Raw genomic sequence first — 24,311 nt, 5'->3', positions numbered from 1 at the left:
CAACAACACATGCTTATAAATATGTCCTAATGCGCTATAAAACTATTTACGTGGGGTGTAAAAAATAACAGAGACAACGCAAGAAATACTCATTCTCGTTGTTTTTTAATGAGAATCACCTGCTATACTTTGTAAACTCTCAAATGATGATTCTTCAAGGGTTCTTTAGGAAAGTCAATGGTTCTATACAGAACTTTAAACACTCATGCATGTGTAAATGTTCTTTGCATGGTGAAATTGTGGGTCAGATTGATAGAGAATGTGTTGTATGTGGTTCTATAGGGAATCTTTTTGAAAATGGTTCCAAATAGCACCAAAAAGGGTCCTTCTATTGTTTTAATGTAAATCTTGTAACAATAAAATAAGCCTTTTTTGTGCTACATAGAACCTCTTTATCTATGAAACCATACACAACATATCCTCCATCAATCTGATCCACAATTTCTTCATGTAAAGAACCACTTATGCATGTAAATGGTTCTTTGAGTGTTCACAGTCCTGTAGAAAACCATTGTCTTTCCTAAAGAATCCTTGAAGAACCATCCTTTTTAAGAGTATAGGTTCATAGTTACTGACTGTAGCCCATGTGTTGCGGCACAATTTATCAGCCCCCCCTCTACCCTATCCGCTAATGAAAAGGGACCACTGCTGAGTCCAAAAGAGAGGACAAAGGACCCTGGAGGATCTGAAGAGATTCAGTATTGAGGAGTTGCTCTCTATTCTCCAGTTTCATTAGGCACTATGGGAGAAGACTGTTGCTGTTAGATTTTTTTAACCCATCTTCATTAAGGGAGCCAATAATTATGGAGTTGACTGTGTATGGTAGGTGTACTTGATAAAATAGCCAATGACTATTTCAAAGCCCCAAAGCTCTATGACTTATTATAGTATCCTCCTCAATAAAATCCACTGTGTTGAATAACCTCTTACAGTGCCCATTTATTTCCAGCTGCTTTAACAGAGTAGCTGTTAATTTTGCACTGTAGGTGTCAATTCAATACTGAGGATTTTGCCGTGTAGAGATACAGCACCGGTGTGTCATCGAGACCAAAGTAGAGCTCGAAATAAAAAATGAATCAGACTCAGTCAACACTCAGTGCAGATAAAAACAACTCTACTGGAATTTTTACACCATCAGAAAAAGTACTCTGCAGGTACATTTTTGCCCAAGGTACAAATATAAATGTATAAATGGACCCTCATAGGTACAACAAAGGTTTTAAGATCCACTTGTATACCTTAAATAAGATTTTTTTAGGGAAAGAAGTACATATTTGTACCTTTTCATAGCGTAATGTTTTAAAACAGAGCAATAAAATAAAAAAGTTGGAGAGGAGACAGGGATGTGTGGAGCTACTACAACTTTAAAAATATAATGGATTATGGTACAAATATGTTCCTTAAATAAAGATACTGAAGACCTAACCTTGAGGGTACCACCCCAGTGACAAGAAGGGTACTACCCCAGTGACAAGAGGGGCACCACCCCTCCACCTCAATGACTGTTCTGTACCCTTATTCTGAGAGTGTACATCTGCAAAGAAATGCACATTTCGGTCTTTCCTATTAGGTCATTTTCACTTCTGACAAATGCCACACCAAACCCATATCCCCACTTCATTAATGCTTTATAACCTCCCTTTATAAAGCATTCATGAGCCATCTTTAAATAAATGAAACTACAAATCATTTTATTGAAAGCCAAATCTGCATAGATTACCTGCTGTTTTATGATCGCAACATGGATCAGCTGAAATGATTTAAATAAATCAGCTGATTGCCAATTGTGTGAGTAAAAACTGGGTGATTCCAATTCTGGCTGATTGTGATAGTGCACCCCTAGTAACGGTGTTGGTTTTTATGTATCAAAGTTAACATGTTAAAAAAAAATAAAGATTATTGCAATAAATTATTAATGGCACTTATTTTTTTAATGTCATTAACACATTTTTCTAGTTTGATTTTAAAACCGTCAGTAGTTCCAACCGAAGCCCACTGCTGCTATGGCTCTGCGACTGCAGCCCTCTCATTTAAATACAGCATTCAAATTACAGCCTCTTTTCACCACTGCAATGCCATGAATCACTAAAATATGTTGAGTCTGAAGTATTATTTATAAGCAAAATACGCTGATGATGCTGGAAATATCAGCAATATTAGTAGCATTAGCACTTGAGGGTGCCTTAGGGAGACTGCATGAGATCGAGGGGGCAACAACCAAGAAGACTTGGAACATGCAGCCACTGGACATCAGTGATGAAAACTAGAAATCCTGTTCAAGTTAATGACAAAAATAATGTTAATAAATTACTGAAAGCAATAAATATATGATCTAATAAACATGTTTTCTGATGAAGCTTATATGACTAATAAATGCACTGCCTTTTAAATAGAGAAAATACTTTCTTTAGGGTCATATTTGAACAAGACAAATGCTATTGATTGCTATTAACTAAATTAAATAAGGCGTATAAGAGTATTAGCGATGAATTATTGTAATTGTTTGACAGCCCTAGTATTTATATTTATATTCTTAGACATTACACCATTAATATGCAAGTAATGCCATGCTTCAGCTACTTTGAAGCCTTTGGATTATCTGACACCGTTAGAAAGTTTACATGGCAAAGTGTTTTGACCAGAACAGATTATCTATTAACATCTGCTAGTCATCTATAAGCATCATTCTAGTGATTGTTTTTTCATTGTCACATCTACATAGATGCTGTGTTTAGGTACAAGTTATTTATTTTTCAGCATCAGAACAAAAAGCAGAAAACATACATAAAAAGTCTCAACAACTAAATATAATGTCATATATAATATTAAACGGGCAAAATGTATGCCTTTATTACAGCGCTCATTGTTTTCAGGAGACCTGCTTTAAGTTTTTCAAAGAATCCTGCAGGGATATTTTTCCACACCTCCAAAGTTCAGTCTTAGAAGTTGGTTATATTGTCTGCTTTTCACCATCCAAGTAATTCCAAACACATTCAATGATGTTGAGGCTGTTTTGACTGGAAAGTAAATAAATAAATATTAATTTTGCACAGTACTATATATTTGGACTGTGTGTATGTGCTGACCCCTGTGATGTTTCTCATGACTGAATGAGTTATGATTGATCCCTGTTGAATCTGCAAGTATATTCGAGGCTTGGCTTTCATTCTGCTGCCTGGATTTTCTCTCTCATTCTCTCTCCCCCTCATCGTCTCTCTGTCATCTTCCTCCCCTAATAAGCAGCGTTGATCAAAAACACAACGAGGCCAGGCCTAGAAAAAAAGAACGAAAGAAAGAAAGAGAAAACACGCCGAGCCTGGAATCTCAATCGATGCAGTAGCCTCACACCCCGCCGCTGCGCCGATATGTCGCTCAATAGAAGCAAATTGGCTGTCTCTCTAATTTGGCTCTCGCACAGATGAAAATATGAGGCCCATCGTTTGGAGAGAGGGCATGAAGCGTATACAAAGGAACCTGAGCATGAGACTATATCAGAGGTCTTCAAGGCTTTGAGTGAAGGCCCAGAATAACTCCAAAGAAATAAAAACGTTATCATGTGAACAAGAAAGGAAAGCTTGCGAACAAGCTGGTTAGTTAGCGAAGGCAGGCCTACATTTTTAGTTTGGAATGAAGAGCCAAAACAATGAAAACTGTCTTGCTGTCCAGACACTTCAGCACTACACTGTACAAAATGGGTGGGGGGTTCCTTAAACTTTCCCACTAATTTTTTTTGTTCATCATATTAAGCATGATTCATCATAGCTTATCATATAAAAAACAAATAAATGATTTTTAATTATTATATTACCCAGTAATATTGTGTTCCAGTTCCAGCTCTCACCACCTCCCCACCTATTATTGAGTGAAACGCTTGGCTACGTTAGAGACCTCAGAGACCTCAGAGATCCGATACTGTTTCACTCAGAAATACGTCACAGTATGTAAAGAATATGTGTTTCAGATTTTTTTTTTACTCTGTAAAAAAACTGTGTGTAAAGGACAAGGCTGAAAAACAATAGTGGATGCCTGTGAACTTCGACCCCTCGGATGACAATGCATTAAAAACCGACATGCTTCTGTAATGAATAGAGCCACATGAAGAACTAGAGGATGACCAACACAAACTGTGCAGCAGCAGATGAGCTATCGTCTCTGACTTTACATCTACAAGGTGGACTGACAAGGTAGGAGTGTCTAATAGAGTGGACAGTGAGTGGACACAGTGTTTAAAAACTCCAGCAGCACTGCTGTGTCTGATCCACTCAGCACAACACACACTAACACACCACCACCACATCAGTGTTACTGCAATGCTGAGAATGATCCACCACCCAAATAATAGCTGCTCTGTGGTGGTCCTGTGGGGGTGCAGGGTAAAAAGGGGCGAACAAAGCAACAGAGAAACAGATGGACTACAGTCTGTAATTGTAGAACTACAAAGTGCACCTATATAGTAAGTGGACCTGATAAAATGGACGATGAGTGTGGATACAAGGGGGTGCGTTAATGAAGTGTCTGGATGGTGTATTTTCGTCTGTGTCCTAGGCAAGAACCAATCAAAAATGACATGCAGATGAAGTCATAAATATTAAAGACCCATGCCAAGTGAAGCTCCAGCTGGCTGCCAAAATGGATACAATGAAAGAAATGGAAGAAAAGTGATGGCAGGATGACAAACCACTTAACTTTTTAAACAAGACTTTATCAGAAAATGTTGTTGATAAAAAAATCTAATTACACATCTTAAAATTCATTTAATTGTAAGAATTACAGTTTTGCATGTAAAATTAAATTTCTTATTGCTAAGAATTCAAGCATTTTTCCAGCTTATTATAACTGCAGTGACATTTTTTATTTTTACTATAATGAGAAATTAATTGATATGCTGAAATGCAAATGATCATTTTATTACTTATTTTTCTTGATATCAGGAATTCAATTTACACATCTCAAATTTCAAATTCAAATTTCACTTGAGTTACAATCAATTTTCTAGTCATTTTCACTTGTGTAAACAGAATTCCTTTGTAAAATTCATTGTAAATTAAAGAAAACAGGATTCAAAGCTAAAAATACATGCAATAAAATCAATTCAAACATGTAATCAGAATCTCAATATATCAAATTACTCTTTACTTGTGTGGATTATAAGCTAAACCTACTTTCCATTCACAGGAGGGGGATTTGTCAAACATGGAATTTGCTGCAGGCGGTTCAAGTTCAGTGCTAGTTGAAAGTGTGAGAGGAATCTGTTAATAATGTCTTTCTCTGTAACACCTACGGTTGCATTTCTTGCAGCAAAAGTTTGTGGCAGTCTGAAATCCTCCTCATATACTCCCACAACAGCAGGTAGAAGGTTTGCCATGATGCTCAGGGCAACAGATGTCATGTTTTTTATGTATACTGGTTAATCAGCTGACTGGGTTGACATGTATAATTTATTGACTACTTTGCATATGTGACCAAACTTGTTTTGGAAACATTGTAGAAAATATAATTTAACCCACGTCAGCTTCCAGCTTCTTACAGGGGAAACTTACCACCAGAGTGGTTCAGGTGTTGCTTTTTGTGGGAATGCATTCACGCCTCACATCATGCAAATCGTAAAACTCACCAGTAATCCTTGTGCATAATTGAGCCAACAATAAGCCAAAGGAAGCTCATGCTGTAACTGCCGTTGCCAAATGGAAATGGTGTGATGGAGCTGTCTAAACAAACCTCCATGTCTTGTAGCAAAATTACAGCTTTCTGGAGTTTTACATTTACAAATGAATAATTATTTGAATAATGTATCCATTCTATACTAGACAAAAACAGCTATAGAGTTTTGCCTTGATAGCCAAGGTGCAGCATATTTGACAAGCAACAAACATTGCATTTTCAGTCAGTTATATACAGTATATTGATATCCAGTCATATTAATTATGTACTTGTTTACAGCTTGCTACATGCTAGAGACAATAGCATGGTCAAAGCAAGAGTTGGAATTGGAGCTATAACAAAATTAAAAAAAAAAATTATGAAAAAAGTTACTATGAAAATCTGGCAGGTTTTAATGTTGTGACAGGCTCTGCTAATGCCTGGCCCACACTAAGGAATTTAAAAAATCCTATCTGATGTTGAAAACATGAGAGACTCCACACATATTGACATGATTTTTCGGTCCCCACACTACAGAATCTGCCCTGAATGAAACACCAAACATGGGAACCAATGGCCTTGGTTGACAAAACCTTGTGGGAGTTTCACGCAAACTAACATGACTTTGGAACTAAACAAACACGACAGGTGACAGCGAGGCTATTGCTGTGCTGGTGGTGTGCTGTCTGCACAGAAAAGCCAACCAGACGAAAGTGTGGATGAAGCTTTAGGTGAATACATACATACATACATATATAACATACATACACACAAGGTGAACAGTTCTCAATTTAGCCACCATGCTTACAACTTCTTCTCTACACACTGACAAGTTCAGCTCAGCTTTCTTTGGTTGGCAGTCTTTTAGGCATGACGTAAACACTGCATTTCACATGAGAGAATCGGAGTCTGGGCAGATCAGGGTTTAAGATCAGGAGATGCTTTTGCGATTGTCAGGAGGAGCAAATCAGCCTCAAAAAGATTTTCCTGTAGTGTGGGCCAGGCATAAGGCAGATAAAAGGGCCCATGCATGAAACTTTCAACACATTAGGAGAACACTACCTGCAAATTTGTCACCTAACAGACACCTGTATTTGCTAATATTGTGGCAGGAGAGGGAGGGCCACCCTGGCCAGCATACCCACCCAGAGAGGGCAAGGCCCATTATGCTTTCTTAGACTCCTGGCCATGGATGGATGTTGCATCATCAGAAATCAACCTTATATATATATATATACATACATAACCAATGTTTACATGGTTGACCCACTTAGGAGCCCCCATGCCACCTTTATTTTTACTAGTGTACGAATGTTTCCACACATTATGACTGACCAGATCACTGTGTTTTTCCAGTTCCACCAGTTTTTCAAAATTTCAATCTTTTCTTGCTCTGATTATTAGCTGGAATGCAAAAATATTACATGTGCTAAGACACAGTGAGTACACTTGCTTTGCCCACTAAAACAAAATGCATGAAACATAAGCCATTAAATGAATTTGGTCCCTGCCCATCAAGTACAATAACATGCATATGCGGGAACCTTTAAGACCTTCTGTATCACTTTGATTCGCAACTTCTTGGCACTTTCATTAACAGCCTCTGTTTTTTTGTGCTAGAATTTCTTTGGCCTGACATCTCCCTCCGCTTCCTTCATTCTGTCCACACGTACTAGGTCTAAAGGTTTTCTCTACAAACACAATTTTTATTTTCAACATGGCATTTCCTTCTTAAAAACACACTCTCGCAGACAGTCTAGGTCTCGTATGGCTAGAAGCTTTCACCAGGGTTCAAGCACAAAAGTTGCCCTTCGATTATGCTAAGTAATTCACCAAAAGCTGAGAGAAGGCCTAGCTGCCTGACAGCCAGGTTTAGGAGGTATGTAGGTCACGCCAAAGCTCGACCTTTTTTGCATCGTTTCTGTAGCCCTCCCTTGACTCCCTTTGACGTTTTCATTTTTATGCTAACTCTTTCATCTTTTTTACCCACTTGCCTCTTCACACTGGTTATTGTAGTTTACCTGCAGACTGTGCAATCTTTCCCACATAGCATGTGGCAAAGGAGTGAAATGAAAAGAATAGAAGATAGAAAAGAGGGAAAGGGGGTTAGTTTCATTGTCATGTATGTAACCTTTATATTTAGTGAATATTAATATTAAGTATTGTTTTTAGTTTTGCCTTCATTTATGGCTGCAATTAATGATTATTTCCATAATCAATTGACCCATTGACTATTGTTCGATTAACTGTTACACCTTCTATTACTCCTTTGTTTCCTGTCTGCCACCATCATAATTCTGTTCTATCTGCACTACAAGCAATGTCTTCTTTTGTAAAGTAATAGAAGTCATATCACCCCCAGCACTTTCTGTAGGGTACTGTAATCTGTTGGAATCACCATGTGTATCATATGAATACTATATTTAAGAACGTGAGGGAATGTGCTTTTGCAAAATAAAAAGTGATAAAAAAGAGCAATGATGTTATTAGTGATAAACTGCTAGCACTGTTTTAAATGACAGTTTTGTAAAGTAACAAAAAAAGTAAAATAACAAAGCCCCCATTGTTTCAATTATATGTATTCCAATGTAGGCAATCTCTTCCACCAAAAAATGTAGTTCCAAAAAAGCGGCATTTAAAGTGAGCAACCAGTGGTCAGCAACCGGTGGCCATTTAGGTATGGTGCAAAACGTGATTGTTATCAGATGTAACAATGCAAGTAGAATGCATTCCATGTAAACAATGTGGTTTGGTTATCACAGTCTGACTATGGAGAAGTCCCTTGTGTAAAAATAATGAAAATTATGTCAGAAATAGACATTAATACATATTTAAATGAAAGAAAAACAAACACAATACTTTTAGGGGACGGACAACTGGATAAACAACATAAAAGGGGAACGTTACCAACATAAAGTGAGACTAAGTTGACAAACAGGGCTCAGTAGACTTTCAAACAAATGTCTTGCTTTGGTCCCCATTCTTGATTTGCATTCATGACCATGTTGGAACTGGGAAGTTTCTGAAGAAACACTTTACTTGAATCCTGCTACATAATGTTGACATAATCATGCCATAAATATGTCCTGGCAGGTGTCATATACTATCATTGTCATGACAAATTATGTCCAGTTTTGTAACAGTGCTGTGCGACTATTATTGTTAATTGTTATGACAGATGCCATAAAGTTAGGTGTAATGCCAGCTAACTAGCATGTGATACAAGCTGTCATGACATCGAACATTATGGTATCTGTTATGACAATTACCAGTATGGTTAACTTGGTAACATGGCACTGTTATGTTGATGAAGTTTATGGTATGATTATGTAAAAGTTATGTGGCAGAGTTAAAGTGTTTCCATTTCCAGATAGGAAAAATCCATTTCAATGGCTCTATAACTCATAGCTCTTACTCTGGGAAAGCCAATTTCTCAAGAGCTCAAACTTCTCAGAGAGTCTTTAAGCAGTTTCTATTTGTGTATGATTTACTATTTGTTCATGATATCTCTAAATACATGGAGATACTTTGAGAATTGAAATGATTTTTAGCTCTATACTAGTTGAAAATACCCATGGCCATCATCCATGTTTAAAATAAAAGAATAACTAACCAAACCAATTTTTAATTTCAGTGTAAAAGCTTTTTTAAGAGCCTTTAATGTACAGTCACTATCCGAATGAATGCTCGTGTACTGTGAGGGTCCATTTTTTACTGACTTCAAATAGCTGAGGTGGCATGAATGCTTTGAGGTGAGAAGTAAGAAGTTCCAAAGTGAAAAATTCTGATTTCCCAGTTGTCATGAAAGCAGCATTAGACTAAATAAGAGCCTTAATCTGGCTTTAGATAGGCTGCTTGCATAAGGAAGGGGAAAGGAAAATATGTGAAGAACAGGAGTTTCCAAAACTGGACTTCAAAAAATGAATAAAGATGTAGAGAAAATGTGATTCCAAACAACTATGCAGGACCTAGCAGACCACCAAAACTGAGAAAAGGAAAAAAAAAAATTTGCAAAACAACAAAGCTGCTGGTGCTCTCAGAACGATGGATGGACCACACCATAGCCCAAACAACACTGATTGAATGTGTTTGGGATTATTTGGATTGTGAAAAGCAGAAAGTGCCAAACCAACTTCTAAGGCTGAACTTTGGAGGTGTGGAAAAATATCCCTGCAGATTTCTTGGAAAAGCTGAAAGCAAGTTCCCTGAAAAGAATGGGGCCTGAGTGTAATTTATAAACGTCATTTTGTCAGGGTTTTCTGATGCTGGAAAATAAGTTTTTTGATTGGAAATGATTGACTTTCTACAGAGTTTTGTATATGATATTTGAATATGACAGCGTTGTGGGTAACACCACTGCCTCCCATGCTGCAGACTTGGGTTCGATCACCTGCCTGGACAAACACCCTACCCTATACCAATAAGAATCCTTGGGGAAGACTCCTAACACTACCTTTGCCTTCCTATGTAAAAAAAAAAAAAAGATCAAACTGTAAGTCACTCTGGACAATAGTGTCTGCCAAATGTCTTGAATATATCAAATATAAATATATACTGCTATTTACACAGCAGCATTTTTTTTTGTTGCAATATTTAGTCGAATAATCGTATCCTTATTGTCATCTTGCATGATAAATTCTACCGCAGTACCATAAGATCCCTTAGTAATAACAAACAAGCCCTTGATTTTATAGGGCTTTTCCAGTTTTTCACGGTTAAGCTTCCCTGAGCCATTAGCTACACTTTGTACAAATTGTCACTTCCTCATCTCAATGCACTTTGCGTAACCCTGAAACCAGATGGCCCCATGTTCTCTTTTCACCCCGCTTTAAGGGCTTTTTTGTTTTCCTAACAATGTCCTGGCCACACTTGTTTGACAGAAAGATCTCGTTGCTTTTCAGACTAGCCAAGGGCTCTTTGGGAATAGCCCTGCTTACAATGCCAACGCTGCCATGCACATCTTGTAAGGTTAGGTAAATGCTCTCAGCATGTAGGGCTGCTTTTTGCTTTGTAGCTCAACCCTCGCCTCTTCCTCACTCTTTATCTCTCTCTCTAGCTCTCCTCTTTCGCTCTGCCCCTTTCTCTTCCCTCCGCCGCCTCCGGTGACAAAAGGCGGACTGCGATCAAGAGGGCCACTTGGCTTTTCACTGAAGGAACGTGCAGGGGAAGCATCTGTGGTATTTTGCTCCTCAGCTCAGCAGGTTTTAATTGGCTTCAATTGTCCGGAGCTTTATCATCTCGCAGCCATGAAAAGGAGAAAGGGGGTAAAAAAAAAAAGCAGAGCAATCCTGAGCAATCGAGTGTGCTCGTCTCCGAGTGAGCCGGCTTGGTTTGGTGGCACTGTCGCCACTCCAGGTCTTAGACACCCTTGAATATTTACACATGGGAATAAGTGGTTTGCTCTTCACATTTGCCACTTCATTAACTCCAGCAGCCCTGCTCTTCACGAATGACCGCCTGAATGCGGGGAGGTCTGGGAAATGTATGTTTTGTGAACTGGCACAACAAGGTGCACCATCAGCCTCAAGTGGAACTGAATATATTTACTTTTAGGTTTAGCATTATGGCCCTTGCTAACCCCTTTTAAAACAGCTACTTTAGAGGGAGAAACTCTGGCCTAAAACTAGTATGTATTATGCTATTTGTCGAGTTCTGCAGTATTCTTTAGCGCAGTAAAATGACCTCATCATTCAAATACATCAGATAACTACTGGGAATCCTTGTGGTGTCATCCAATCCTGCCTGCTAGCCTAGCCATCTATTGGCAAATAAAGCAACGAAGTTAGCTTTAGTTTAACTAATTCCTTGGTCCTCAAATATCATTGTAAAGAAAATTGAGATTCTGTCTTCATTCAGTGCAAAGTGCATTTTTTACCCTTTCCACTGGAGAAAAGGAGGCAGCTACCTTGCTAACTAAAGTTGATAGCTTATTGTTTTAGTCATTTCTGATTTATGTATTTTATTCTCACCATTGTAATGAAGATTTGAATATATTTACTACAGTTAAACAGCTGCAGTAAGATGTTTGGCTTATTAGCAGCTACATTTTCTATCTGGCTTCCTACTGTGTTTTCTGTATAACTACAACTCCTCCCACCTTCAACAGATCATCAGAAGAGACATTTCCTAGTCTTCAATGAGAAAATGTCAGCAATCAATGTAAGATGTGGGTAAGAATGTTTACAACAGATGTAGTGACTGTTCATTTTTCATTTGAGCAGAGTGTCCCTATAAACTATTCTCTTCCTTAAATGGGACAACCTCAGCACACTGCCATTCTGAAAAGAGCATAATGTGTCAAATACATGTTTTTTTTTTTTGTGAAATACCATTAAAAAAATATTACACTGACATAAAGTTTCAGTTTTACTTCATTCTTACTCCGACATAAAAAAGCTTGGTAATTATGATTTGAATATGGTGTTGGACACACCCAACTGTGTTATATATATGTGTGTGAGTGTGGGTGTGAATGTATATGTCTGTCTGTCTGCGCTGCAACGGACTGGTGACCTGTCCAGGGTGTATCCTGCCCTCCACCCAATGACTGCTGGGATAGGCTCCAAGGATAAGCAGCTTAGAAGATGTGTCTGTATATATATATATATATATATATATTCACACAGTGGATATGCAGCATACAGGTACACACTACATTTTAGTATATCTTCTACTGAAGCAGTGCTTAAGCCAGCTATAGGCAGTATATCAGTTTGGCTACTTTTATTCAGCAGTGTTTGAATTTAGTTACATTTAATCAATATTCTAACTTAAATTGTCCATTTTTATATACATGAGCGCTAAAAACTGTTGATGAAGTTCGGAAGGTACATGCAGACTTTTTACACTGTTGGAGCGGTATTTAACGAAGACAACTTCAAGATTTATGCTTTCTATTCAACGCTCCCTCTCAAAGCACAATCGGTAAAAAAAAATCATACCAATATGTTTTCTTGACACCGTGCTACCAGCAAAGGGTTAAAAACAGCTCCTCACTGCTTTGTGTTCAATAGGCGGCTGATGGCTTTGCGTGGCCTCAAAGCCTCTGGCCCCTGCTCGTTTTTAAGGGAAAGCGCTTTTCGATTAACCCGCAGAGCCGCATCTGAAAGGGATTCTCTGAGGTGCCTGCTGTGTGTCACTGGGTTTGATTACACGCACCTTCTGTCCAGGTTTCCGTTTTGGTTTGTTCGTCGAAGCCGGAGAAGCTTGTAACCAAACAGCACGGATAGTTTGAGGCCGTAGGTCAAGTTGTATGTGCTCAACACACAGCTGCAAGGTGTAATACACCTGTTTTGTGTCTTTGGTTACCCAAATCTTTGTGAACCATACATTATGTATCATAGACACTGTCACTGTGGACAAATATGTCCCTGCTTTCAGAACAGAACCTTGTATCTCCATTTTTGTTGTTTTTCAGTTTTTTGACATAATTTGAAATTATCTGTTGTCCTTTACAATGTGTGTCAATTTCATGATAAATGGACCAACAGAAATGACCCAAAATTATTTGGGAGAAAAAAGCCTGGCTGCATTGACTTACGTTAAAAGTAGAGTATGTTTTTTCCTTCTCCTGTAAAGTTCTTATTTTGGAGATACAAGGTTTTGTTCTGACAACAGCGATATAGTATAATTGTATGCAAATTATATGCAATTGTATGCACTTTGGCCAAATGACACATTTAATTATTTTTTGAAACAACAAGAATAAACACAACCTGTGTCACAACCTCTGTTAATGCACAGTTACTTTGTATTTGAAGAACTTAAAAAAAAATGGTAATTGCACAATATTTTGGATACCCTTCCCGTGGTAAAGTCTCAGAACTTAATCAAATCATTAGGTCTTAATTGACTCATTATAACTAGTTAAGCAGGTCAAAAGTTTTTATTAGCAACTGTCAGCTGATTGTAATTCCAGAGTGTTCAAAATTTTCTGATTCTTCAAACTTTGTGCTTACACTCCACAAGCATGGGCTCCTCTAGGCAGCTGGCTGAGGATCTGAAAATGAAGGTAACTGATGTCTATGAAGCAGGGGAAGGCTATAAAAAAGATAGCAAAGCACAGTTTTTAATGTCTGAAATGTCATTAAGAAATGGAAGTAAAGGGGAACTGTGCAAGGCAAAGCAAGATCTGGACAATCAAGAACACTTTCAGTTAGAACTGCTTGTATGCTGGCCAGAAAGGCAAAGTAAAACCCCCATATGACAGCAAAGGAAGCTTTGGCTGATAGAGGAGTGGTGGTTCATTGTGGAAGAATCACCAGAGGGAAACTTTACCTGCAACTTCATCACAAAAGTCAGCAGCTAAAATATGCAAAACAACATCTAGGTAAACCAGGTGCATTCTGGAAACAAGTGCTGTGGACTAATTAAGTAAAAAAGAGGACACATTGACTATAATCATAAAACGTGTGCATAATCATAAAGCATGTGATGAAACGAACACCTTGCAAACTGTTCTGAACTATTATGCTTTGGGGTTGTGTGGCAGCCAGTGGCACAGGAGACATTGCTTGAGTAGATGGAAGAATGGATTCCACTAAATAGAAGCAAATTCTTGAGCTAATGTGACAAAGTCAGTCAAAAACCTGAAGGCAACAAGCTTTTCATGAGCAAATAACTTTTCATGAACAATTAAATTATAAAAACAGAACTCCTACTTACAAACACAAATGTGGTTTTAATTGAAAGGTGAGAATCAGCATCTCCGACGTAATGTTTCTTCTTGTTTCAATGAATAATTTAAATGGCTTGCTTTTGTTATCACCAGCAATACTTGCAACTTCAAAGAGTTTAAATATCATTGCAACTTTCATTACATCTTTCAAGATGGAAATGATTATACTGCTGATTTGCAGACCTACGGAGCAACTGAGACAGTGTCTGGGAACGATGGTGACATTATACTTGGTCCTGCTGATGTAAGACTGTGCCACTCTTACATTGCTGTACATCTTTGGTGGAAGGAGGCACCAAAAAGGGAGCACACACACATACTGAAGTAGGAATCCACTGAAGCACCCTAGGCTGGGTTTTTATTAAAGAATCAAAAGTGAATATTCATGGGAAGTGACCGTTAAGTGGGACTCTGTGGCAGTGCTCCAGCGCACTCGTAGCTGGCCTCTGTAGCCCTTGGCAGTCCATGTTGGCACTGTTTGTGTGGCGCTTGCTTTATTTTAAGATCTCTGGGATGAAGTGAGGGTGGCTGTAGCTGTTTTTGATGAGCTTCAGATGTGCCTTAGTCTGGGGCTATTCATCCATTTGACAAGTTTGAGTCTGAACACTGAACACCATCAACAGAGCTGAATCCATTCTGCTGTTTTATAATAGATTATAATAGTCAATTCACAACATGTATCACAACACTTGTGTTGTTTTGTAAGGTGTCTCAACACAGCAGCTGTCAGTAAGCAGGTTTGGCGAGATAGCTAGCAGATATTATTGCTACTATCATGTCTATTGGAAGGGAAAGATGCTGAGGTGGGACAGAAGCTGTTTTTTGTCTTGTAGTCTGTGCCTGGATATGGATAGTTTGACAAAAATCACATTTACATAGTTTTTCCCCTTACTAAAATGTGGCCAGTTGTGCAAGGCATGTTTACAAAGCTGATAAAGGTAAGAAGACATGAATGGTACGCTATGCAACAGATAGCATAGTGAAAATAGTCCACACTTTTGTCCACTTTGAAGTAAGTATCTTTGTCCTATATCCTTAGCATATGATTCATGGTGTAAGCAATTGTGGCCTTAATTACCATGGCAAAATTCAAGTGGTAAGTGAGTAAAGACACAACAAAGTCCACTGTGTTTCATTGGCCTCATGGGTCAAATGCCATGTTAAGAAATGACCAGGCCATTACATATATCCATATTCAAAACTAGCATTGATCACTGTTTCTTTTGTAGGCTAGGGCAATAAAAGTATAATGGCAGTTATCAGAATCAAATATGTTTCTGCTATTGACAGTAAACATTTGAAGTGTTTTCTGTAAATGAATTTGGTTCCATACCTCCAGTGTTAGCAGCAACGGCTTGGACTCTACAATTGCTACTTCAGTACGCTATGTGGCGATGGGTACCTTTTACTTTCTAGACTCCCGGTGAGAAAATGTCTAGCCGTTTACTTGTAGCAGAAACTAATGCCACAGGACCTGAGCTTTTTTTTCCAAAAAATTTGGGATGGGGGCAGAAACATGATTGGGTATAAAAAGAGCATCTCAGAGAGGCTAAGTCTTTCAGAAGTAAAGATGAGGAGGGGTTCACCACTCTGTGAAAGACTGTGCAAGCAAATAGTGCAACAATTCAAGAATAACGTTTCTCATTGTAAAATAACAAAGAACTTTTGCTTTTCATCATCTACGGTACATAATATCATTAAAAGACTCAGGGAATCTGGAGAAATCTCTGTATGAGAGGGACAAGGCAAAAAACTAGTATGTGCTGCCCGTGATCTTTGGGCCCTCAGGTGGCACTGCTTTAAAAACATATATGATTCTGTAGTGGAAATTTCTGCATGGGCTTAGAAACACTTCTGAAAAACACTCTCTGTGAAAACAGTCCGGCGCTGTATCCACAAATGCAAGTTAAAACTCTAAAAAGCAAAAAAAGAAACCATACATAAACAGGATCCAGAAATGCTGCCACCTTCTCTGGGCCTGAAGTCTCTTCTGTAAAATGAATTTGGTTCCATACTTCCAGTGTTAGCAGTAAGGGCTTGAACTCAACAATTGCTACTTGAGTACACTATGTGGTGATGTGTCCTTTTTACTTGCTGAACTCCCTGTGAGAAAATGTCTAGCCATTCACTTGTAACAGCAGAAACTAATGCGACAGGAGACTGAGCTAGTTAGATACGTAGCCAGCTATTTTACATACTGTTTATTCTTTTACACATTATGTAAACAATATTTTGAATATGTGAGCTTCATTATACTTCCTATGTAGCTAACACCGGACTGCAAATTATAATTATCAATAACTACTAATATTAAATGGTATGTAAAAACCTATTGTAACAACCTGCCTAGCCCTACGTTTTGCAATCCTCACTACAAATGAAGTAAAGTTTTCAACCTCGAATGACCTGGTCAGACCTACTAGAATCATCACCAGTGTCCATTTAGGCCACATTACTAGTGAGAGTTGACTCCAAAGTCTTTAGACATAAAACTTTAATGTATCCACCAAGTACACACAGTCTCAATGGCTTTGTTCTATTTGTCTGCAGGAACAAGACCAAAAGACCATGTTGTCTCTCTCCCGATACGTCTGCCCATTATTTGTGTGATGCAGTCAATTTGTGCTGACTAACAATACATCGTCTATCCTCCACTATCTCTTAAACGAATGGAAGACGGCAGATCTAATTTTCTGCCTGTCTGAGTATGAATATGAGTTACGGACACCCTCCCCCCACCCATGCACCCATCCCAGCGGAAAAAAAAGACCTCCAAAACGACTGGAGAGAACTGAGCACATAAAAGAGGCTTTAACGAGCTTTCAAACTCTCATTATTGCAAAGTGCTTTTATTACCAGTGAGCATATTAAGTAAGGGGAAAGCTCGCTTTATTGAAGCTGAGCACTCGTGCTCCGTTGCCCGAAACCAGACGAGTGTCGTGGGGACGAAGTGAATTACCGCTACACGCTTTGTTCAGTATGAGTTAATCGAAGTAATATCCAAAACATGTATGTTGAGGGCACTCCAGTGAACCGTTGCGTTTAACTGGCCTGGTTTTCCAGTACAAGTACTGCAACAACATCGTTTGAAGAGTCCTGTACATTATGCATGAGTGTCAGCAGTGCTTATGAATCTGAATAATGTGAGAATTTGTCGGTTAACACTTTATAAACATTGCTACATTGCATTTACATAACCATGCCATAAAAATGAATTGTCAATATGCTTAGTAATATAACAAAGTTATGTTACCTTTACTGGTAATTTTCATGACATGTCATAATGTTTGATGTTCTGATGGTTAACTAGAGCACACATAGGAAAAATTACATTTATGTTTTTGCCATGTTTACGTCAATGTTATGCAGCAAAGTTAAAGTAAAGCACTACCAATTTTTCAGAGGTCCATTTTTAAATGGTTTTCTTATTAACATACACACCATATATTGCAAATACGTATTATGGTTGTGCATTGCAAAGCTACTATATTGTTCTTTGTTTTATATTATTCTCCTCTTTTATTATTCCTATTTTTCTGCTGGATTTATCTATGTGTAGTTTTTTCCTCCCTCATTCCTCACATAGAGTCCCATTCATTTTCGCCCAAACCCCAGTTTGGGCGAACCCCAGTTCTTTGCACAACAGAAACCAAAACTAAATCCTAACTCAGGGCAGGTTTCCAAACTCTAATCCAGAGTCATACTGAATGGTAGTCTATGGAGTCTGGCGAAGGATACTTTCCTTTGACTGACAGCCACCAAAATGTGTGTCCTCACTAAGGGCAGGTCCCCAAGCTCTAATCCACCTGCACTCCTCTATGTGTAGTTTTTTCATTCCTCGTTCCTCACATAGACTCCCATTCATTTTCAACCACACATAGCAACACTTGGCAACTCCCTACGAACAACTAAATAAATGCCTCATACACCATGGCAACTGCCTAGCAGCAATTTTGCAACTGCATGGGATACCATAGCGACTGCCTAGCAACAACTTAGCAGGACGTGGGAACAATTGAAACTGTGCAACCATCCTGCGTTTCCTTCAGGAAATGCATGTTTGTAGTCATGTTCTTTATAAACAGTTCTCGACTTGGACGTGCAGTTATGTAAAAGTTCGTAAAACGTCAAAAAGGTTCTTCACAGTCAAGTATTGCATTTACAAAGAAGCTTCTCTAAAGAATCATCAGGGAGCCATTTAGTGGGGCAATGCCCCACCAACAAGACATCATACCCCACTAAACCTACTATTTTGCACATGCTTGAAGCAGCAAGACACACTTGATATGAAAATCAACTTAGTGTACGCTGACACTGCTTGAAGTAAAGATCTACACTGATTAAGAAAGGAGGGTTTGCATGTTTCACTTTATATTGGCTGCATTTTAGTGATGTGCTGTACACTATGGGAAGATACATTAGCAAAGAGATCTCCCAAATGGACGATCTTTGGTGATTTGCTGTAGATGCAGATCTCCTGTTGATTGACAGGCTCCATTGGGCAGATCTACCCTACATTTCTCACATTTTTCTGCCATGTGGATGCGCTGCACCCCCAATGCAGGGTGAAGTGTCAAAAGAGAGAAGAGCCTTACCCTCCATGGCATCTGCACCTCCTTGGCTGCCTTCTTCCTTGGTGTCCACACTCTTCACTTGGTCTGTGTAAAGAAAATACAAGGATGCAGGATAATCATTGGTGAGTGAACAATAAGAGAATACAGGCTGAAGAAGTGTTTTCCTAACTAAAACAAGAAGCAACAGTTTGACAGAAGTTCTCCCCTTAACCCAAATGTAGTCAATCAGTAAAACATGTCTGGTTTGCAGTTTCAGTTCTGCACTATAGCTACGAGTCTATAGCAGCTCACCAGGGTTGCCAACCATCCAGGACTTTTCTGGGTTTTTCTCTGTCTAGGAACAAAAAGAGCTCCATTGCTGAAAAAAAATCCTGGAATCCATGCATTTCTTATGAAGTTTATACTGCTTCTTTTTATCCATTTGTATACCAAAAATGGGCTATGTGTTTCCATGTATGACATGTTTAGGCACTAGGAAGCACTACAGTGCAATAACTGAGAAAAACAGGCTCTGTAGGTGAACTGACATCTATCTAACTTAGGCTTTATTCATACCTGGCGTCTTGGGTGAACAAGTCACACATGGACATTGTACAGTACAGGTGTGAAGGTTCCAGTGTGGACCCTTCTTGGAGACACACTGTGATCCAATTACTCAAAACACCTTCGGCGATGGTCAGGGGCGTATATGATCACATAACATTGCATCCATGACAACAACAAAGGGCTGCACAATCAGCTGCCATCACAGCAGAGATGAAAGCAACCGCAGAGTTTCTTTCTTCATCTTCCTTGCTTGTTTATAATTTGTGTTGGTAACACTTTCTTTTACAGTCCCTTAAGTTGTAGGTATTAATCAGGTAAGTGTGAGGTACTAACTTCAAAGTAGTAGATCACTATCTTGGATAACGTGAGGGTGTTATGCTGAAATGCCCAACAAGTTCTAGATATTAACTGGGTAATTGTGAGGTGCACTTGCTGCAGTACTGTGAAATAATTTAGGGTAAAATTACTATTTATATTACATAAAAAAGATTGTACAGGAATACAAGTATGTCTCTGTTTATCACCTGTAAACATCACTGAATCTGGGCTGCAGAAGATGCAATGATTTGTACTGTGGGCTTACTTTCTTACCATTTACTTCAGAAAGCTAACTTTGTATTTGTGCTGTCATTTTACACCATATAACTTACTTGGTAGTTTCTGATTTACTTTCCTGCTTAACTATGTGACATTACAGTGAAATGTAATGCGTGTATGTTTGTAATTACCACCTTGTTACTCCAAAGTAGTTTATGAGGTATTTTACTATGTCCTTTATCAGTTTAATAGCTAAAATCTATTTGGTATTTCTTTGTAATTTAGCTAAACTGTCTCAGAACTTTCCATCATTTTACACAAAGTAATTATCTAGCACTTGTGTGATTTTACATAAACAGCAACAAATCATTTATCAATAAATCATCTACCATGCAAGCAGCTGCTGTTCTCCTGTGTAACATTGTTCTCGGCTTGGACGTGCAGTTATGTGAAAGTTCGGAAAAAAGTTCTTCACAGTCACGTACTGCATTTACAAAAATGTTTCTTTAATGAATCATCAGGGAGTCATTTTGGGGGTAATGCCCCACCAACCAGACATCATACCCCAGTAAACCTACTATTTTGAAGCAGCATGAAAGTAAACTTAGCATATGCTACTACTGCTTAAAGTAAAAATCTACATCTACATCCTTCTTCCAGTCGTGAAATCCAATCATAGGTACACAGTAGAGACACATTCACTATATATGAGAATTCCATTTATAAATAGCTATACGTCTCAGTGTCCACTTATGATCAGATCACTTGAGATGGATGCTAATACCAAGTGTGAGCAGGGCTAGAAATCAGCTGGATTTAGTAAAAAATCAAGCTACTGTTTAAGTATCTGGAAAAAGTACAGGGCTTATTTTGCAACCCTGCTGCTGTCACACAATGGAAGCTTATACTCTGTCAATTACAACCACGAAAACTACATGCCTATGTCTCAAGCACTTGCTTATCAGGTTTATTTATAAAAATAGACAAAAAAAAAAAATCACTACAACAGTAGCGGAGCCTTTTGAAGTCTGAATTCCATACACACTTCTTATTGTTATAGATACCAGGATTACATTCAGTGTCAGAAAGAGATCATTTCTTAACATTTTTTGTCAACATGTTTTGAGATTGTGATGATTTAGGCATGCAGTTCACAACACTGACTGGTCACTGTAAGTTTCGTGTGCATCGTAGCACCAGTGCATAAGTAGACTTCAGACACTAAACATATCTTGGCCGACTGATTTCATTTGGAAGGGGAAGACTATAGATTTTTTTGCCAAACTAATTCTAATTCTGAATGATTGTGTTTCGTTTTTTGTAAGTTTATCCATGTCAGGATTTGAGAAAGAGGTAAAAAGGAGACATAATCGAGCGTGACAAAACCCCCTCTTCGCCTAATCAAACACAAAGGCACGGCCTCTGCCTTACAAATCATCGCTTTGCTTTGCCGGAGCATCTTCCCCAATCTACTGCTTCCGTACTTTTTTCCCAACCTCAGCCTGAAAGGATGAGAGTTCTGATCAAAAGCGGAGCTTCAAAGCTGCACCAGGGGAAGGGGGTCCCTTCCAGCTTATTTGAGCACGAGTCTTCTCTTCCCCTCTGTCGCTTTGATGCTAACTGGGCCAGGGGGCCATAGGTGACTCCGTAATGGACGCCAGACACAATGGTGGCTTGGTTTTTCAACAGAGCACAAATGAACACGGAGATCCTGCATGTGTTTGAAGTCCAGTGTTCATCATCAGCAGCAGATGGACAGGCTCCATGTGTATGTGTGTAGGTTATGATGGCCACATGATGGCCATGTGATACAGCAGGTCATTGTATCAGCCATTTACTTCAATATTCAACAATATCCTGTCTGTCTGCTGCTACCTACTTGATGTCAATCCAGAAATAGACTCTTTCTTTAGCGAAAGTCATCTGCTACATGACTTGTGCCCATATTATTTAAAACTACATTTTCTGTGCTCTTGTGAAATAAACCCGTCGAGTTCGGAAAAAGTTTGGAAAAAAGGTCAACATAAAAAGTGCTATTTAATCCACCGTTCTCCATTAATAACGTCAACATCTGTAGATTTACATTTAATTTGTGTAACTACTTTTTTGAACAAGCAAATGCATTAAAAGGTATATAAGTCACACATCAGTTTGATTAAACAAAATACTACTAATAATAATCATGTACTGATAAAAAATGGGCTCCTAAACTGAAAAAATCAAAATGCATGCACCAATAAAGTGATAGAAAACACAGTAGCAAACAGAAAGCCCTGATTCTAATGTACTATGTACATTTTACTATGGCCACGTGAACATGCATGTGCCATAGCTATTCTGGTGGCCACTTGAAATAAGTTAAAGCAAACATCACCAAAGTCTCTTAGTGGATCACTAGTGACATGTTTGTTTCAATAGGATGCATGCGGCTCTTTTACTGCCCTGTTGTGGCTCCACAGCAGAATTAGATTTTTAGGTAAAAATAAAATAATCCTCCTTTGCAGTAAAATGAAGCTCTGCTGATCGTTCAACACAGTTTTAACAATAAACAGTCTTAAACGCTGGAGTTGTATTATGTAGAACTGCTAATTCACCAACTTTTAACCCTGAAGATTTGCGCGCAGACTGCTGGTCACCACAGCAACACAGACAACCTCACCTAGCTAGTAGCTAATGAAAAGGCAAAGAGAAAGATTTAAGATGAACATCGATAATTTGGAGACAAATGGACTTTGTGTTTATAAGCACTGCAGCTGGTTTCCTGATACATTTAATCTGTAACGAGAAACTGTCAAACACTAAAAAGTTGTGAAGCTAAAGTCAGTTTCTTATTCTCTAGCTTCTTGCTCGAATTGTCCCGTTCCACCTTAAATGCTGCCTGAGGCACCAGAATGTAACTGCTGCACCATTTCAGGTGGAACGGGACAATTCGAACAAGAAGCTGGTGAATGAGAAGCTGATTTCAGCCTTGTAAAAAGTCAAACGTTGAGATACATTTTCAAGAAACTATTTTACTTTTGAGGAAAAGTTTCCTGCTTGAGATGTGAGAAAAGTGGCTATAGCTGAGCTAAAGCTTAAAGCAGAGCAAAGTAAATCTGCGTTTTCATTTATATTATATTTTTTAGCCCATACCAGTACATTAGCACATACAGAGACATATTTACAGTCAAAATAGTAAAATGGACATAAATGTTGTGGCTCCCAAGGTGGTTTGATTTTTATTGAAAGGACAAAATGGCTCTTCTTAACATTTGAGTTGCCGACCCCTGGACTAGTGTGATGTACTGTGCCAATTTGTTAAAGTTTCAACATGTAGCATTCTCTCCACAGTCTATGTATGGGAATTAAGCTGTGTTTTGAATTCATCAGGACTGTGACATTACATACATTTACATACAACCACCTGTTCAACTCTCAACAGCTTAGCCGCCCTATTCGCAATGAAGTTATAAGGAGTGTTGTTACTGCAGACAGTCGGTTGCAGAGTTATTGGAATGGGGAAATGATTAAATGTTGTACTGTTCATGGCTGTTGGGAGGTAAGAAGATCATTGCAGCCTTCCAAAGGATCCACACATCTAAAAGCAGTGGCTAAAGATATTGTTTTTTTTGACATCCCTGAGGATTTTAGCCTGAACTTAACAGTTTACTCCAGATTTCAGCCCTGATTGCTTTTTGTACGAGGCACAATAAAGCACAGCGAATCAGAACAGAGGTCATTTACACACAGCTTTAACGACACAGTAACAAAACCTACCTGTTTAATTGTAAGGGATAAACAGAGGTTGGAAAATGGCCATGTAAAAATGAATTATGGCTGTTTTGGTACATAAACCCACACAAATGTTATAAAATCCAAGATGTGTAGTATAAGGGCCTTTTTAACACTCTCCTGGGAATCACTTACAGGTTTGCACTCTGTTTCACTGACAGACCTTAGCCAAAGGTCATGACTATGCAATCTCTCTGACTTCATCAGTTCATTAATGGTCTGCTTTGATTAAGGGAGAGCTACAATTACAAGAAGCTTTGGCCCACCCACCCACTTCTCCATGGAGCCTCCAGGGATGAATAGGGTAGATACTACAACGGTGCACAAAGAAGAGGTCAGGATCTGAAGATATTGAAGCGAATGGCTCAATGGGGAAGGGTAAATATACTGTTTTGAAACAATTCTTGGGCAAATGGATCCCATTGAACACACACATTTCTCACTGAAATAAAAGGCAAGAAGCTGTATGAACACCCTTGGTGGATGCCTTGAGGCTACATGTAGATTACAGTGCCGGCTCTTTCCTATGATTTATTCACATTCACTGCTACTGAGGCAAAAGAAGA

The 24,311-nt window shown here is 38.6% G+C and overlaps 1 protein-coding gene across 2 annotated transcripts in view; it reads right to left on the bottom strand.

Moving 5' to 3' along the window:
- macrod2 (mono-ADP ribosylhydrolase 2) overlaps nucleotides 1-24,311 on the bottom strand; it is a 1,059,267-nt gene that overhangs the window by 8,948 nt on the left and 1,026,008 nt on the right. For both annotated transcript variants that reach the window (XM_036575072.1, XM_036575073.1), the window contains exon 16: nucleotides 18,913-18,975. In XM_036575072.1, coding sequence (XP_036430965.1) covers nucleotides 18,913-18,975 — 63 coding nt within the window. The remainder of the gene's footprint in view (nucleotides 1-18,912; nucleotides 18,976-24,311) is intronic.

Source organism: Colossoma macropomum, unplaced genomic scaffold, assembly GCF_904425465.1.
Source record: "Colossoma macropomum unplaced genomic scaffold, Colossoma_macropomum, whole genome shotgun sequence".
Classification (NCBI taxonomy): Eukaryota; Metazoa; Chordata; class Actinopteri; order Characiformes; family Serrasalmidae; genus Colossoma; species Colossoma macropomum.
Note: the sequence above shows the minus strand (reverse complement) of the source record. Positions and strands in the feature narration are given on the sequence as shown.